This window comes from Blastomyces dermatitidis, assembly GCF_000003525.1.
Source record: "Blastomyces dermatitidis ER-3 genomic scaffold supercont1.10, whole genome shotgun sequence".
Classification (NCBI taxonomy): Eukaryota; Fungi; Ascomycota; class Eurotiomycetes; order Onygenales; family Ajellomycetaceae; genus Blastomyces; species Blastomyces dermatitidis.
This window is the reverse complement of record NW_025544783.1, coordinates 1,789,532-1,805,555: the sequence shown is the minus strand read 5'-3', so window position 1 is coordinate 1,805,555 and position 16,024 is coordinate 1,789,532. Positions and strand designations below refer to the sequence as shown.

The 16,024-nt window shown below is 48.9% G+C and overlaps 7 protein-coding genes across 9 annotated transcripts in view; 3 read left to right on the top strand and 4 right to left on the bottom strand.

Moving 5' to 3' along the window:
- BDCG_08088 (uncharacterized protein) overlaps nucleotides 1-1,001 on the top strand; it is a 2,201-nt gene extending 1,200 nt beyond the window's left edge. The window contains exon 2 of the mRNA XM_045423861.1: nucleotides 177-1,001. Coding sequence (XP_045272709.1) covers nucleotides 177-616 — 440 coding nt within the window. The 3' untranslated portion in view covers nucleotides 617-1,001. The remainder of the gene's footprint in view (nucleotides 1-176) is intronic.
- Nucleotides 1,002-1,028: 27 nt separating this feature from the next.
- BDCG_08087 lies at nucleotides 1,029-4,537 on the bottom strand. 2 transcript variants are annotated; one of them, XM_045423860.1, is made up of 3 exons: nucleotides 4,146-4,537; nucleotides 3,445-3,864; nucleotides 1,029-3,285 (listed from the first exon to the last, which is right to left on the bottom strand). In XM_045423860.1, the coding sequence occupies exons 2-3, from the start codon at nucleotides 3,610-3,612 to the stop codon at nucleotides 1,600-1,602; spliced, it is 1,854 nt and encodes a 617-aa protein (XP_045282415.1). In that variant the 5' UTR covers nucleotides 3,613-3,864; nucleotides 4,146-4,537; the 3' UTR covers nucleotides 1,029-1,599. The 2 variants fall into 2 exon arrangements, with proteins under 2 accessions (XP_045282415.1, XP_045282414.1); XM_045423859.1 differs by having other exon boundaries at nucleotides 3,445-4,535.
- Nucleotides 4,538-4,544: 7 nt separating this feature from the next.
- BDCG_08086 (uncharacterized protein) lies at nucleotides 4,545-9,332 on the top strand. Its single transcript, XM_045423858.1, has 5 exons — nucleotides 4,545-5,451; nucleotides 5,776-6,831; nucleotides 6,909-6,978; nucleotides 7,050-7,536; nucleotides 7,608-9,332. The coding sequence occupies exons 2-5, from the start codon at nucleotides 5,907-5,909 to the stop codon at nucleotides 8,532-8,534; spliced, it is 2,409 nt and encodes an 802-aa protein (XP_045272708.1). The 5' UTR covers nucleotides 4,545-5,451; nucleotides 5,776-5,906; the 3' UTR covers nucleotides 8,535-9,332.
- Nucleotides 9,017-12,420, bottom strand: BDCG_08085 (uncharacterized protein). Its single transcript, XM_045423857.1, has 3 exons — nucleotides 10,521-12,420; nucleotides 10,194-10,451; nucleotides 9,017-9,895 (listed from the first exon to the last, which is right to left on the bottom strand). Exons 2-3 carry the CDS (start codon nucleotides 10,294-10,296, stop codon nucleotides 9,666-9,668), a joined length of 333 nt encoding a protein of 110 aa, XP_045272707.1. The 5' UTR covers nucleotides 10,297-10,451; nucleotides 10,521-12,420; the 3' UTR covers nucleotides 9,017-9,665.
- On the top strand, nucleotides 9,575-14,076 carry BDCG_08084 (the record flags this gene model as incomplete). Of its 2 annotated transcripts, XM_045423856.1 has the most annotated exons (4): nucleotides 11,132-11,261; nucleotides 11,310-12,624; nucleotides 12,688-13,192; nucleotides 13,245-13,256. In XM_045423856.1, the coding sequence occupies exons 3-4, from the start codon at nucleotides 12,803-12,805 to the stop codon at nucleotides 13,254-13,256; spliced, it is 402 nt and encodes a 133-aa protein (XP_045272706.1). In that variant the 5' UTR covers nucleotides 11,132-11,261; nucleotides 11,310-12,624; nucleotides 12,688-12,802. The 2 variants fall into 2 exon arrangements, with proteins under 2 accessions (XP_045282413.1, XP_045272706.1); XM_045423855.1 differs by having other exon boundaries at nucleotides 9,575-11,261; nucleotides 11,310-11,552; nucleotides 11,644-14,076.
- BDCG_08083 (uncharacterized protein) lies at nucleotides 13,574-13,946 on the bottom strand (the record flags this gene model as incomplete). The annotated part of the gene is made up of 2 exons (XM_045423854.1): nucleotides 13,574-13,773; nucleotides 13,853-13,946. The coding sequence occupies 2 exons, from the start codon at nucleotides 13,944-13,946 to the stop codon at nucleotides 13,574-13,576; spliced, it is 294 nt and encodes a 97-aa protein (XP_045272705.1).
- Nucleotides 14,077-15,401: 1,325 nt separating the features above from the next.
- Nucleotides 15,402-15,786, bottom strand: BDCG_08082 (uncharacterized protein; the record flags this gene model as incomplete). Its single annotated transcript, XM_045423853.1, has 3 exons — nucleotides 15,402-15,502; nucleotides 15,571-15,695; nucleotides 15,779-15,786. 3 exons carry the CDS (start codon nucleotides 15,784-15,786, stop codon nucleotides 15,402-15,404), a joined length of 234 nt encoding a protein of 77 aa, XP_045272704.1.
- Nucleotides 15,787-16,024: the final 238 nt, after the last annotated feature.

The following is a 16,024-nucleotide window of genomic DNA, read 5'->3' as shown; positions in this document are numbered from 1 at the left end:
CCATGCGCGTGAGCCTGAAGATCCCCTAGTAGCCAGGAAAGAGAGAAAAGGAAAAAGGGCGGCGACGACCTCTTCATTCTTATCTATCTGTCCTGCAGGGAAAAAAAAAAAAAAAAAAAAAAAAAAAAAAAAAAAAAAAAAGAATATTCTAACAAACATCCCCCCAATTTATATAGAAAACCTCCCCAACTCAGGCAGCTTCGAATTCACCCCCCCCGCCGACATCCCCACCGCCTCTACCTACTACCTCCAAATCATGGACGATGATCATCCCGAAAACACCAACTACAGCCCCATGTTCTCCATCGGCGGAACCACCGGCACTGGCACTGCCCTGACCCCAATCAGCACAACTGCCACTGAAATCCGCACCACAGACACCTCCGACTCCTCCAGCGCCACGACCACCACCGCCACGACGGACTCGGCCAGCACCACCATGACCACCTCCGCCTCCACCACCACCAGCAGCTCCAGCAGCTCATCCGCCTCCTCCTCATCCACCCCGTCGCCGACCGGCGATGCCACCAACGCCCCAGACCCGAACAGCGCCATGTCCATCGCCCGCCCTGGCTTTATGCTCTCTGCTGTCCTGGCGCTGATGTCTTTCCTGTAAACTATCTTTCTTTTCTTTCCTTTTTCTTTCTTAATAGTTACAAACCCTTTTATTTATTAAAATTTAAATTCAACTATTCCCCCCCCCCCCCCCATATTCCCATATCATTTGACGGAGTGGGTGAGAGGCGAGGGGTTTTCCACCGTCTCAATCCACTTTCCAAATGCCATTACAATTCCTTCGATTCAATTCCATATTCCATGGCGGTTCTCCTTTTTTTCTCAGCATGAACGCATCTGTGACTTTTGAAAGTGTTGTGTCTATTACATTAATCATCCAGTATTCTTGTTTCGTCAGTAGTCCTCTCAATAATATTTTCATTCGCCTTCTGCATCGCTGCTTGCATTTTCAATTGTGAAGTGTTTATATAAATTTAAAAATCTTTTTTTTTTTTTTTTTTTTTTTTTTTTTTTTTTTTTTTTTTTTTTTTTTTTTTTACCCCCCTCCCCTTTTGTATGTTATCCGTTATATAGTTACCTAGGTACATGTACGTACATGTACATGTACACGTGCGCGCGTCCTGTATTGGCCGTTGGGAGGGAGGAAAGGCGCCTATACTCTTACAGCGTGTATACTCCGTAGTCAGGGTAGTTAGTTAGTTAGTTTACTGTGTATAGGACAATACTGAAGTTCTTGATGGCTGGAAGCGAGTATGTGGCCCCGAGACAAGAAGGGTGCGCAGGGGGGGGTAGATATAGGTAGGTAGGTAGGTACGGGTGGGTACATAGATGGGTTGCTCTGGGTTCCCCGGTGTTGTTGGGTGAACCTCTCCAATGCTCAATCGTTATTTAGCAGCTGCTATATATGCGCGTTCTGGTCGCCTGGTCTGGTCTGGACAAAATGGGAACTGGAAAAAGAAAGAGCGGCAGGCATGAAGAAAACTTGAGGAACGAACGACATGGTAAAAATTACCCCAAAACACCCATATCACCGCACTCAAATCTACGAACGGTATCAATCAAACCACCACACAACCACCCCATCTAACTCCCCTTCGCTTCCCCCTTCTTCTTCACCCCCCCACCAGCCCTAAACGCCGCCGCACGCCGGGTACTCCTCGTCTTGGGCTTCCCAGCCCGCCCCTTGGCTCCACGACTCTTAGTCTTCACCTTAAACCCACCCGGCCCCTTATCCGGCCTCGCCCGGAAACCCTCAAAGACAAACGCGCCAGACCCCTTCCCACCATCACCATCACCACCACCACCACCACCACCATCACCGCCACCGCCACCGCCACCATGACCATTGGAGCCCGTCCCAGCCTTCCCCAACAGCCCCTCCGCACGGCCCTGGAAGCTCGCCTGCCGATCCCCGCCCCTGCGCACGCCCAGCGCAGTCTTGTTCGCATTCCCGCTGTCCCGCTTCCTACCATTGCCACGCCCCCTATCCTTGGCGCTCTTCAGCACCCGCTTCGCGCGCGTGACGCGTAGTCTGCGCGGCAGCAGCGGTGGGAATTTCTGCCCGTCCAGCAACAGCGCGGCCTCCACGGCATTCTCGTCGCGGAATTGGACGTAGGCGATCCCCTTGCCGATACGTGTGGCTGGGTCGCGCACGACGCGCACGGATTCGACGGGGCCTAGGGCCGCTGGGCTGGTATTATTGCTCCTGTCGCCATTGTTATTGGAAGGCGCGGGCGTGGACGTGGATGGCTGCGCGGCGACGGTGCTGGCGCGCGCATGCTCGTTGAACGTGCGCCAGAGGCCCTCCTCCACGTCGGCGCGGGGGGTATTCTTCTTTTTCTTCTTTTTCTTCTCCTCCTCCTGTTGTTGTTGTTGTTGTTGTTGTTGCTCCGCGTTGTCGTCGGAGGGTGTTTCCTCGTCGACGAAGCCTAGGTTCCCGACGAAGATGCAGCGCTTGTAATCGACGGGCGCCGGGTGGGCGACGCTGTCGACGCGCAGATGCCTGTCGAGGATGACGCTGCCGTTTAGAGCCTGGGGTGCTCGTCGTGCGGCTGCGGTGGTGGTGTAGACTACGTATGCGTTTGTGCTGCGGGTGGTGGAGTCCATGAGCTCGCGCTTGGCGTATGCAGCGCGTTTGGGCATTGATCGGGTGGCGAAGGCGGTAGAGCGGAAGCGGATTGATTCGATTTTATGGGGAGTGGCAGATTCGGGGAGGGAAGGGATGAAGGAAGAGAGGTGTCTGAGGAGGGTTTTCTTTGCGGATTTGGATTTGATGGCTTCTGTGGAGACGTTGGAGAGGAAGACGGTGCGGGCGGATTTGTCGAGGAGGGCGGCGTCGGGGTTGTTGGAAAGGGATTCGTGTAAGGGAGGAGGGCTGGCTATGCTGTCTTCGTTCCCCTCGTCGTTGCCTTCGGAGTCTGAAGAGTCGCTCTCCCTCCCGACGGTTTCAACAACTTTCCGCCGCTTTGCCTTCTCGCTTCGTCGTTTCTCGTCCTCCTTGGCATCCTCTTTCGCCATGCGCCGCATGTAGGATTCCTCTAAGTCATCTGCGCCGCCTCGTTTTCTTTTCCGTCCCTTTTCCGGAGTCAATGATTCATCATCAACATCCTCCATCACCTCATCACTGCTCTCCGATAGAGCTTCCTCGGCCGCCTCGTCCTCATCAGATGAGGAAGATTGCATGGCATTTCGTTCGCTGGTCCTCCCCTTGGGCTTTGACGTCGCCGCCAGATTAGCACTAGTGAATTGCGGAGCTTTCACAGGTCCAGCCTATGGTACAGAAAAGTTCGCAACCAAGTTAGTTAAACCTCTTGTAAAGTCAGAACCACCAACGCTCAATTGCGTTAAATCAAATAAATAAAAATCAAAATAAAATCGACAACTTCCAATCCCTTGAAAATACAAACAAGCATAGTCAGAGAAACTCACACTCTTCTCAAATAACGATGCAAGCATCGGATCCATGGCTGCCGTAGTATCCCCGCCGCCGGCCAAGAAAGGGAGTACTGAGCCATTGGCAGCCAGTGCGCTGCCTGCATTATTTTCCTCGCCTGCGGGCACAGCAGCCTTGGGCTGGGATTTTTGTTTCTTCCCCATCGTTCTTTTTTCCGGGTTTGTTGTTGTAAGTGGTATGGGCTTTTGGATTTGATAACCAGTGAGTGTGTTAAAACAATAATTCCGCCGAGCTTTGAACTTTTTTCGTTCCAAAGCGATTTGCTTGGCATTAGACTCAAAAATGCGACTAAGCCAAAACGGTACAGGTCATGTGATATAAAACTTGATTGAGGCTTGGCGCGGACAACATCAAAGACTTGTATCTCGGGGTTGACTACGTGTGATGGTTTAACGCTTATCAATTCGGTATATAGTTATATTTTGCCAAAGCGTGTTAGTGTGCAAGTTGGAAAATATAACAGTTCAGGTAAGAATGGATGAAAACAATGGCAAGTGGCTCAGCTATAATCTCTGATATAGAATGGTTCCACAAGCTGAGACTTCAAAGCTGGCGAACGCAGCCCCGGCATCAAAAGCCACGGAGAGCGTACGAGGAGAACAAGAAAGTATTCAAGATCTGAAACTAAGAACTCGGATATGGGCAGAGTATTCATGGGTGATATGCGCGTACTAACCTTAAAATGCAATAATGGCGGCAAATTCGGCTATGACAGGCGCAGAACAAACCCGACAAGTGCGAGTGCGATCAAAGGTCTGTCCATGGTAAGAGTCTACATTTCCTGACACTGCAGAAGGTCGTCAAGCGCTAGATTGGTCCTCAATGGATGTATTTGAACATGAAATAGCACGGGTTTAAGGGAAGTCCGCAGTTGTATCTGCACCTTCCAGAGATCAGGAGCGTGAACAGAAAAAGACGGTGACAGGAAAACTAGCAAGATGTGTTCAAACCCCTAAATAAGGAAGAGCGAATTAAATATTTATTAACAGTTCTTATCGAAGCTGCTGATTTCATTACTCGCCTGATTGGAGCACAATGGATCCCAGGGGTGAGAATTCTGTGTTATAGGCAGCCACGTGATCGGAGATTTCCAACCCGGTCATGGCAAAATGAATGTAGTCAGACGGGCGCACCAGTGGGGAGCCAGAAAACCTTGGAAGAGGGCCTTGGCAAAAGCGGTGAGCACTTTACGTATATTCATTGGGCAGAGCAGACACACAAAGATGGTGCTTAGTCATCTAAAAGTCAGTCGCCGCACTCGGAACGGCGGTATGTTTGCATTATTTGCTTGCTTGCTGGCAGATGACAGCAAGGGAGGTCACTTGAAGCAAAAGATCGCCGCTATTTTCGCTGTGTATTGAAACTTTGGTAATATGGATTCGCACGTCGGTGACAATACCTGTTCGGCCACAGCGATTGCCTGCGGCACAATACCTCCCTCCGAAGGACTAGGCTGCGTAAATTACAGTAACCGATACCAATCCCTGCTGTTTGGAGGGAAACAAATCATCATCGATACGCTGCCAATACACAGCCAAAGGAATCGCCTGGTCTTTCTCTCCTCGCACTCAGATCCTCCTGCTTGCTGCTTCTCTCCGCTCTCCCACACTCCTCCCTGCCATCGATTCACACTCCTCAGACCCTTCACGCTATCTCTCAGACTCCCGTATCCTCCAATTTAGCTTGATCTCAGCTGTACTCCTCGTTAAACTACCCCCCCTGTGCTATTCGCCGGGCTCCAGCTTCCTGCCCGCTTCCAACTCAAAACGCACCCCAGTCTTTTGCGAACAGCACTCCCACCCTCCCCCTCGCCCTGCCTTTCCCTCATCTACTCTGCACGACGTCGCAGAAGATCATCTACTACACGATATTGCTTCTTTGCGCTTCCCTGTGTCTCTCCAGCTGTCAAGTCTTGATTCCATTGTCGACCGCGAGCCTGTGGTGCACCACCGTTGCTGCGCTTCGAGCGCATAACCGACCAGGTACGTCAAGCCCGCTTTTTGTCGAAACAACATCTCCATACAACGTGGAGGAAAGCATGGAATAACTGGAGGCTCGCTGAGACCTCCTGGACTCACTTTGGGATATCTGCCGCCCCGGATATTTGACTGCTGCTTTTTTGCTCCTCGCCTCGTCATTGAGGTTGGGTCACCAGAATTGTTCAGTCAAAAACCCCTTCACCAGTCCAGTAGCTCTCCACAAACCTTCAAATTCCATCTACAAGGCTTTTAAGACTTTGGATTCTATTCAATATCATATATTGTGAAAGCGTCACTAACTCAATTTTCTTTTGGCCTGTTTCGCAGCTTTCGAAAAATCTTCACTCACGCCCTCCCGACCTAATCGGTTACTGAAACCACCAATCCAACTTGGTTGGACGTGCTCTCCCTCCCATCTTTGCGTTGAAATCAACGTAAATCATATATTCAATACCTAGATGGACTCCATAGAACCAGCGGAGTCGGCCACTCCCCTTGCACAATTGGCATCTGTCGCTGAAGCTGGGGTCAATGGCCGCGACACCGAGTATTCTATTGCGGACGATGCCCGTTCTAGTAGCCTGAGCGACCTTGACGATGCTTTAGACAACGACAATTTGGATATTGAATCCCCAAAACTTGAAAAGGTTGCGAGTGAAATTGACTCAGAAGCTGAAACAGAACGGATCGAAGAGTCTCCAAACCACCTGCGAAACCGCAGCAACATTGTGCTGAACGCGGGCATGTTCGAAACGAGTCCCAGCAAGCTAGCACAATCCACAACATATGACGAACTTAATGATGAAGATGACGAAACAGAAGCCTCTCCCACCAAACCACGGCGGAAAGTCAGTAGCAACGGCATACCAGCTACCGACAATGTTGCTGCCGCCGATGGGCCCGAACTACTAAGCGCTTCTCTTGAGGCCATTAGCAAAAAGCGTAAACGGCTCGACCTAGGAGGAGATGCTGGTTCTGAAGCAAGTGACGAAGAGCCTCTACGAAAACGTCGTGGCTCCGTTCCCGTGAGCGGAACAACTTCCAAGTCATTGCCAGACCTCTCATCGAGCCTTCCAAGCGGTGACGCCCTCCAAAAGAACAGCGAAACTTCCCCCGACGAGACTCCAGCCGCAGAGGAGACACGGAGCCTCGATGCGCGTGCCCCAGTTTCGAGGGGTAAACGAGGGAAGAAAGGCAAACGAAAGGGCAGAAACGCCAAACAGGTTTATGACGACACCGAAGCAGAGAGTGTTCCTCCAACGCGAGGTGCCGAACAAGATGTTAACGGCTTGGCTGATGAACCAGCCGCAGACGAAGAAGAACAAGCTGAACATGTCGATGAGGTGGATGACACGGAGGTCGTTTCGAAGGCGGAAGAAGAGTGTACGTATAACTGCTTGATCTATATTTTTTGCGCCAATTCCTAGCTCGTTGAGTCTCATTACTCACAACGAGAATAGTGATGAAGAAGTCCACGGCTATGGACCTTCTGGTTACACTTGAACGACAATTCGCAACGTTGCGCGATAGGTAAGTTGTTGATCCATGCCGTCCCCTGAATATGGATTGTCTCTAATATGATTTGTTTGTGCTCGCTGTAGGATATACGATGAGAGAATCGCAAACCTCAACAATGAGCTATCACAACTCACTGAAGAGAATGCTACTCACCCTGAATACCTACGTCAGCTCAGTATAATCGAGAATTATCGAGATGAAAAAATCAAATACGAGAGAACCCTTTTCAAGTACAAGCTATCCTCGCTATTCAACAAAAGCCAGGCCGAGCGCTGCCAGGCAAACAGCTCTTACTTCCAACGGGCCCGAGATGTTCGTGAAAAGTATCTTGATGATGCTTCACGCCTACATTACCGAATTCAACAGGATAGATTCCAAAATGCCGAGGCTAGCCCCGACTTCTCTATTCCCTTCCCAACTCGCCGCTCACAACAAATTTCCCAACAAACTGCCTATAATAAGGAGGTTTCTATTCTCTCGGGCGTTGCGAAATATGTGGGCTTCCCAGCTGCTCCCGCTATCTTGCCGGCGCGACAAAATGAGACGGATGAGGATTTGGCCAAGATGGGGGTAAGTCCTCTAATACACGTCGGATGATAGAGAAATGTCGGGAGATATACTAAACAAAATTCTTGATTCAGATTGACCCACGTTCTATGAATGCGCCTCCCAACTTCCCCCGCCCATCCCACCCTCGCGGCACATTCACTGCAACACCATCGACAACGACACGCCCGGGCGCAGCGGAGGAATTCCTCGAACAGACACCATGGGCAAACCCACAACACTCCAGCCATGAGCAATATTTACAACAGCTTCAACAAATTAGGATGAATGAGCAGCAACATGGAGCGGATTATATATATGCTACCCCTGCTGCTCAACAGCGGGTCGTGGATCTACACGCGCCCAATGGGTCTGCTTCTACGATTCCAGACCATCCATCCGCGCCTAACTCTTCAGCCGCAAACACCCCGTACGTCGTTGAGCAAGACCGAACAGGCCACCCACATCATAATAATAACCGAGCGCTCACAACGGCTAGCGAATCCCCCTTTACCCGCCAACCCAAAACAGATGAAGCTGAAAGGATGTCAGGGTTTCGATCCCAAACCTCGTCTCCACTGGAAGTGCGGAAACCCAGTAACCCACGCCGGCCACAGTCGCGAACCATCTCTGGCCAGCGATCGCCCGTACACCCTCAGCACCCTCATAATCCTCTGTCAGAAGAGGTCGGGCCCTACCAAACTTCCAGCGCTACCAGAGATGGCAATCAAAACAACATCAATACCAACAGTAAACATAGCAATAACATCACTAACAATATCCAATCGTCCCCACCATCTTCAGCACGCCTGGGACTTTTCGGCGCTCCACCCCAATCTCGACGGGAACCATCTCCGCAATTACCGACTCCGTCCGCAGCCCCGAATCCAGAGCTACTTGGCTCCTCCACGTCAACAGCAGCAACAGCCTCTCGGCAACGGTCCGCGCCTCTGAACTCCATGCACCAAGCCGCTGGTATCACGGCAGGCGGATCTGGGAGGAGTCGGATGGGTGCGCGATGATAGTTCTGTTTTAATATATATACACGTATGCCTGAGGGAAATACATATCCCCGACCCTTCGTTAGGTCCATCCCCCGGAACGCGTGCAGCTTGCATCCCGCATCGCGGCATCCCCACGCACGCCCCGCGCGCGTCCATGCTCGTGCCTAACTTCGTGTAACCGTGAAACGTCAGTACCGGGTTTTTTTTTTTTTTTATTCGTTTTATTTTTATGGGAATTCAACGTACGTGATACGAAACGGTCAGGCAGGGGCGGTGTGGCAACGCCTTACCTAAACGGGAGAGGGCTGAATTTTGGATGGGGTTTGGTCTGGTTATATATTACAGCTAATAATTTTCTTCTCTTCGCTCTGTTTACTTGTCTGCTAGGAGAGGTGGGGGAGCAAAGGCCCTGTTAGCAATTAACCTTTTTTTTTGTTCTTGTAACTTGCATTTCTTTTACCTTTTCCCCTTTCCTTTTTTTTTTTTTTTTTTTTTTTTTTTTTTTTTTTTTTTTTTTCTTTTTTTTTGGGGGGGGAGGGGGGGGCATGCCGTGTGAATTTTGAGGGGTCGTTGAGGGTTGGTGCTGGCGGATTGTGGAAACGTTTCTTTTTTCAATTAATTTTTTTGGACAGTAAATAATACCCCGAGACAAAAAGGAAGTGGGCGTTTTTCAACCTTTTTGACATTTAATTCCACGGAAGTGTTATGACGGTGATTTAGCCATCATGATAGGATTACTTGGTATATGTATTTCCTCACGTTTTCAATATTTTTGTGATACTTTCTAAGAGATCATCTACCCTCTTAAAACGAATTAGAAGGGATGTATTTTATTCAATTTCAATTTTTTTCGTCATCGTAACCCTCGTGGTTTAACATAACATGCCGCTATGGGTCTTGTAAAGCATATATATAGAAGAAGAAGAAGAAGAAGAAGAAGAAGAAGAAGAAGAAAATTGAATGAACAATGCAAAATGAGCCTGGGGGCAGATATCAAATCCTTTCTCCCAGGGATTTGAGAGGAAAATTAGAATTTCCAGGATACATAGAACGCTCAAACCCAAAACCAAACTCTCACTTCACCTCACATATGTATCCCGTTTCGAACCTCATTCCATCTCATTCTCTCCTCCCTCTCCTCCAAATTCCCTACGTAAACCACTCACACCCCGCGAATTGACAGTTCGAATCCACACAATCCCTACAGACCTGCATCATCCTGTCGCCCTTGGGGTAATACATCTCGCAGACGGTATATCCATGGATTCTCTCTACGCAATTCGGCCGTAGCCTAGGGTCGCTTTCGCAGAAATGGGTTCTGCCGCATTGTTTGTTGAAGGGGTTTGGTGGTTCCGTTTCTTGGGGAGGGAACCATCGGTCTATTTATTGTGGTTGGTTTTTTTTGTTTTTCTAAGTTTTAGAAGGGCGGGAGAGTAAAAAATGAAATGATGAATATGGATGGAATGGGGGTGAGGTATGGGGTAGATGTGGAAGTGGAAGTGGAGTAGTAGAGGTATGGGACAGGAGTGTTTCTCTTTCTCTTTATTCTTTTTTTGAAACAGAGGCAGATGGGACAATTTATTATTTGTTTTTATATTTTAAGAGAATATAAATTGCATGTATGTGCATGTGTATCAGGTCCATGTACTGTATATAGCAGAGTAGTGCAAAACGTACCTGGTCTACCTGGTCTGTCAGTAGTGGAAGACAGCACCCGAGGAGCCCAGAGCAGCAAGGCGAGGAAGAGGGCGAGGATCCGTGGGAATAAAGCGTTCCCCATGATGGCAGATTCGAGAAAAAGAATGACCGACTTATGAGGTTGATCGACACATTGCGGATCGGCACGCGCGCGTCAAGAGAAACGTCTCAGGTTCGGGCAACCATTCAAGCCCTAGAGTGGAGTGGGAAGATGGGACAGCAAGCGATGATCCTTATCTACGGGAACAGCAGAGACACTTATTAGCTGGGACGTTCCCCTGATAGCTAGTGGTCTCTAGTACTTACACAATATCAATTTTAACACTATTGTTGTTGTTGTTGGTCCACAGCGTGTCGTGCGGCACGGGTGTTTGGGGCCAGACGAAATGCTGCATGCAGCATCTAACGGGGGATATAACGTGAGGATGACTGCTGGGCTCTCGTCTCTTACAAACCTTCTTGAGTCGAAGGTCGAAGCGGGGGGTGCGCACGCATAGGGAAAGGAGAGGGAAAGGCGCCTGTTTTATATATAACAGGCGCTTGGTTGCAGACCGGCTCGATTTGGCGGTTGCTTGGTGTTGTGCTGTGTGTGCTGTGTGTGCTGTGTGTGCGGAACAAGCCCCTAGTCAAGCCTCCCTCCCACGCCTGCGCAAGCGTTTCTAACTAATTTATAGCTGCTAGGCATAGTATACCATCAATAATAAATGACAGAACGCCTTCCACGTTCCCAACCAACCAGCAACGACCACCTCAACCACCTCAACCACCAGCTCTCTTGGCCCTGTCACTATCTCCAGGATCCCCTCCTCGTTCAAGTTCAAGCGTGGTTACTCCGCGGGGAGCACACCGAATACTGTCATCCTGCAGAGGCGGACTGCTCTTGGTGCCCTTGGCTCTGGTGGCTGGCATGGGCCTAACAAGCGACAGGCTAACTAATAGCTAGGGAGCGAACTAAACTAATCGAAGTGGATGCCACTGCGCGGGTAACTCTATCAAAGACCCGAGAAGAAATACCCGAGTCAATCAAGTACATGGAGGAAAAAACCGGTCTGTCTCCATACTGCATACACGAAGAAATTTATTAATAATTATTAGGATTTACGAAGAAACCTTAGGAAGATGCTAGGCACGGCGGATTTTTTACTTGATATTTCATTCCTTCCCACATAGTCAAGGAGGTTTTCGGTGCACGCCGAAAACTTGCAGCCTGTAAGAGTAGCGACCGAGGCACACGAGCCAACAGAAAGAACAGTGGGACATGAGAATCAGGTGCATGTTATCGTTAACATGGGAAATGGGAGGAGGGCGTGTTTGGAACCTGGATATGGATATGAACAAGTAAGTGCGCAACTGGAGGAGAAACTCCTTTCTTCAACGGCGAGAACGGGGATGCCACAGAAACAACAACAGAGGCTGTTTATTATTCTAGGCATCGGTCGTCTCCGTTTTTGAGAATCCATTTTGCATAAAAGCCGGGCGGAATTAACATCGCAGAGAGCATATAAATGGATACTTCGTACGCCATAAGGGTGGTGTTCGGATGCCATTCATGCCACACAGCAGTGCTTTTCACCCCAAAAACCAGGGACTCTTTTGGGTATTTGGTTGAGTTCTGCCTACTTGGTGAGGGTGTTTGAAGCAAGGTTTAATTAAGCATGCTGTATGACTCCTCAGATGCAGATATGCACAAAGGAATACCACGCGCAAATATTCCCGAAACCGGTCTGCATGCTGCTTTCATACGTGTACGGAACGACACCCCCACGTTCCCTAGCGGTGAATAAATGAAAACGGCCAGATAACAAGATGAGCATGCATGATATTTGAGGTGAGACGAAGTGCGAAGGGAGGCGATGTTAATATCATATTTTTTCCCCTCAGCAACCCGATAGCACAAATGCACCTCCATTTTCCAGCTCTACGGGGGTCATTCTCCAGATGGCGGAGGGTATGGTTACTAGGCGAGTTACGAAGGGATCACACCCACCTCCCCTAGTCCAGATTTATGCTGGACAATATTGCAAATCACTCAACCGGGGAATCTCTTCGAGGAAATTGTCGAGATGTCAAGGGGACAGACATCTTTCGTAGAATTTGATAAGAATAATAATGATGTGCGCCTGACGAGGTTGAAAAGGGACATTTATCTCGTTTTTATTAGCAAATGCTAACATAAATTGTCAAGAGCCGTTCCTCGATCTAGATATTCGACTAGGTTGGGTTTCTATTTGAGGGAGTGCTTTGCGTGACCTCTTCCATACTGAAACGGCTAGTTCTATTTCTATTTCTGCCCGCTTCACAGCTTCACCGCCTCTGTTGTGTAAGGGGAAAGGAATACTCCCCAGAGTGCTATCTAGAAGATTCAAGGTTTGATCAACCTTCTCTCCTCAGGGCAAGGTTAGGGCTGAATGTTAGGGCTGCTCTTTATCCAATCTTAACGAGGCATCGGCCATTAACCAGTGACCACCTTCAGCAAACCTACTCTGCCTGCCAGTGAGTTCTCCATTAGTTGGGCCTCGGCCTCTGGTATTACCGAATAGAGGGTGCTTCTATTTATTGGTGTTGGGAATGGGAACGCTTCGTTCAGGATGTTGAAGGGTGTTTGCACCCAGCAGAACGAGCAACAGCAGGAGCTGAGAGTCGTGATTTCACTATGTATGAAGAAGGCATATGGTATGTTGGCCGTCGTCCTGAGGTACCCAACAGCCTATGTAGTAGGTAGGGAGGGTAGTAGCGATTCTTGGAGCAAGATGGCCCAGGCAGACAAGAGTTCTCAAAAGATCCGTGCAGCTTTGAGCGAGCACAATTACCCTTCTCCGAGGAACATTCTAATCATACCTAGTGACATGGAGAGAGTTGCGTGGATAGATTTTGATGTTGAAAACACTTATCCTGGCAGCACCTACATCAGAGCCTCAGAACGTGTGTTGAAATCAAGCTTGAAGCTGAAAGTATTGTCAGATTTTGGGCAGATGCTTGTTGGTGGCCCGAATATTTCACCGGTTGCATTGCCACTAACGAATTGTATAGGTAGATGACTAGAAGCAGGGTCCATCACGGAACAGAAAAACTAGGATAAATGGTGATTCTGAATGTGCACGTCTGGGCTTGAAATACACCTAGAGAGATAGAGAAAGAAAGGTGCGAAAGGAGTACTGTTGCTCCGAAGGTCCAGCCTGTTGCGCATTATATCCCCTAATGGGTTTCCAGCTGCCATTCATTATTCACCGCCAACATCGCGAGATACCCACGCTACAGAAAAACAACTAGATGACGTCCCCAGTATCAAGACCTCCGTATCTCAATTGGGCTACCTATACCGAGGCGGGGAATAAGTACTCGAACCCTGCTCTCAAGACTCACATGACCTCGTCACACCCTGGCGTCGCACAATTGCTCTCAACGCAGGATTTGCAGCGACTCAATTCCTCCGTTGGATCCTTCCCATTTTTCTGTTCGCACATGGCGAATCCTGTATCCCAGGACACACACCATCCCTCAGCCAGAACAGTCGGACAGAAGGTCCTGGAGGCGCAGACGCGGCTGGCGAGCTGACCATCTGCCATAAGTAATCCGTTCAGCTGAGGACCAAGTGAATGACATGTCCAGCGGATTGGGTTGTTCATTTTCCCACTTACTTGCGAAGTTGACAGGGAATGCGAGGGCAAGTTCTACAGCCGTGTGGGTGCTGACAAGCATGGTACTGGCAAACGCTTTAAGCGAGAATTTCATGATGAGTGGATAGTTTTTGGGTTGTGTGATGAAAATGGTTCAGAATTGGAAGAATGAAGTCCCGCGGACGAATCTAGCTTGGTAGTTGTGGCATTGTTAGTTTACTAAATGGCAGATTTAAGAGGCATTCATCTCACCTGCGAGCAAATCGTTAGCCAGTAATATAGAGATTGCTGGTTGCTGGTGATAATCTGGACATTGGGACGAAGGAAAAAGGAACCTTTGAACGAGCAGATACCCCAATATTTATACTGACTGACTGACAGTGCTGAGGGGAATATTTAATAAGGCCTGGAGCAGAAAGCTGTGTCTCATACTCATCTCAATGCCTCGGAGTCCTTGGGTTGTTAACTCATAGACCCGTCTTAGGATGTAAGTATCCATATTGTGCATTGTACAGATACCCGTGGACATCATGTAATTTTTAATGAGTATAGTGTAAAATCCCTCGTTGGATGTATGCAATGAGCCAAACGTAAATCTCTCGGGTATAGACTGAAGTTGATATCTGGGCGGGATGATCTGCACCGCTCTTCCTGAAATCCCGGTAGATATCAAGATAGTAGGTATGCAGCTAACCACGAGGGCTATGTAATCGTGAACCAGAATACCTGAATCGACCTGGAAAAGCATCGAGTTGTGTGATTTTTAAGCTGCGGTTCACGGGTTGTGCCTTGTTACATTGCCATACCAAATAAGCTGGGTAAAAATGCGCAATGGTTCTCGCCTCTAGGTCCACATTTGAGCTTCTAAATTCTTCGGGGCAACGAGATTGAACGTTGCGGAGTGGGATCAAAGTCGAGAGCGCAGAAAAGGGGAATGTGCGGTCGAGGGTAGTATACAGAAGCTCCCGCGGCCGAGCAATAAATAGGCGAGCAGAGCATACATATTTTTGTCGCGTTGGTAGTAGGGTATATATGGTATATCTATATGCAATGAGGATAGAATTTCGATGCCAGACGAAAGAAATAGAGTATTTGTACACGAAGGAGAAAAACAGAAAAGGAAAAAAAAAAGTGGCTGCGGAACTAAGGAGAAGGAGAGAGTAGAGATTCGGGCGCAAAACTTCGATCGGAAGGGTAAGTGGCGGAACGCGCAATGGCAAGCCCTCTTCGTCTGGCCTGATGGGAGCCGTGGAAAAGCATTTCTTCCCATCCTCGCCCACCCAGACAAGCGTCCATAGTACTGGTCTTATAGTCGACCGACCCATTCTAACTCTCATTCTGCATTTAAGACTCCTCTGCCCAGTGATCCAAGCAAGAATGATAACATCATTCAACCCCAAAATTGATTTCTTTTCCCGACAAATCAGAAAACCCATTTAACGCCAGACCGTTGGAAATGAATATCAGAGGGGAGGTAACTGAGTAGCCCTCTAAACTCCGGGTAGGTGGCTATGGGCCATAGGTTGGTGAGGGGTTAGGCAATATATTACACGTAGGCGGAAATTCGTAGTTATTTCGTCCCCTGCGACGGGGCTGGGCTGGCCTTTTTCTTTTCTGGAATCTGCACGTCTGAAAAATCATCTTGTCCGACAGCATTTATGGTGAAAGCATCTACAAGCGCATCACGATTAGACCACGCCAAGATAGTCAGCAGGAAGACCGAGGGGTGGAATGCATACAAACGCCTATACAGAGGCCGAACAATGCGAGCCCAGTAACAGCATTTTTAATCAGATACGGCCGTCGGGCGCGGATGAGCGCGGCACCCGCTCTGTAGTCCTTATCGTAGTAAGAGGATTTGAAGCTATTTGAGCAAGGTTGGTTAAATCGCGACTTCGTTCAGTGGAAGATCGTCCCTGATAAGATTCGCGACAAATGGAAACTTACATCGTCATGATAGAGAGAAATAGCTATCTAGATGCCAGTAACCTTGTGTTCTCCAAAGAGGGACGGAGTGGAAAAATGTCGATTTCAATCCTTGTCTGTCCCGTAGATGTAATAATTAATGATATCGGGATCTGCGGCGAGGATTTCTCCCCGCAGAGAAAACCTGTCATCACGTGATTAATCACTGTCCATCCATCTTTCCCCGTGGGAAAATCCGAGCTTGGGCTAGTATCAAGAGGAAATTGT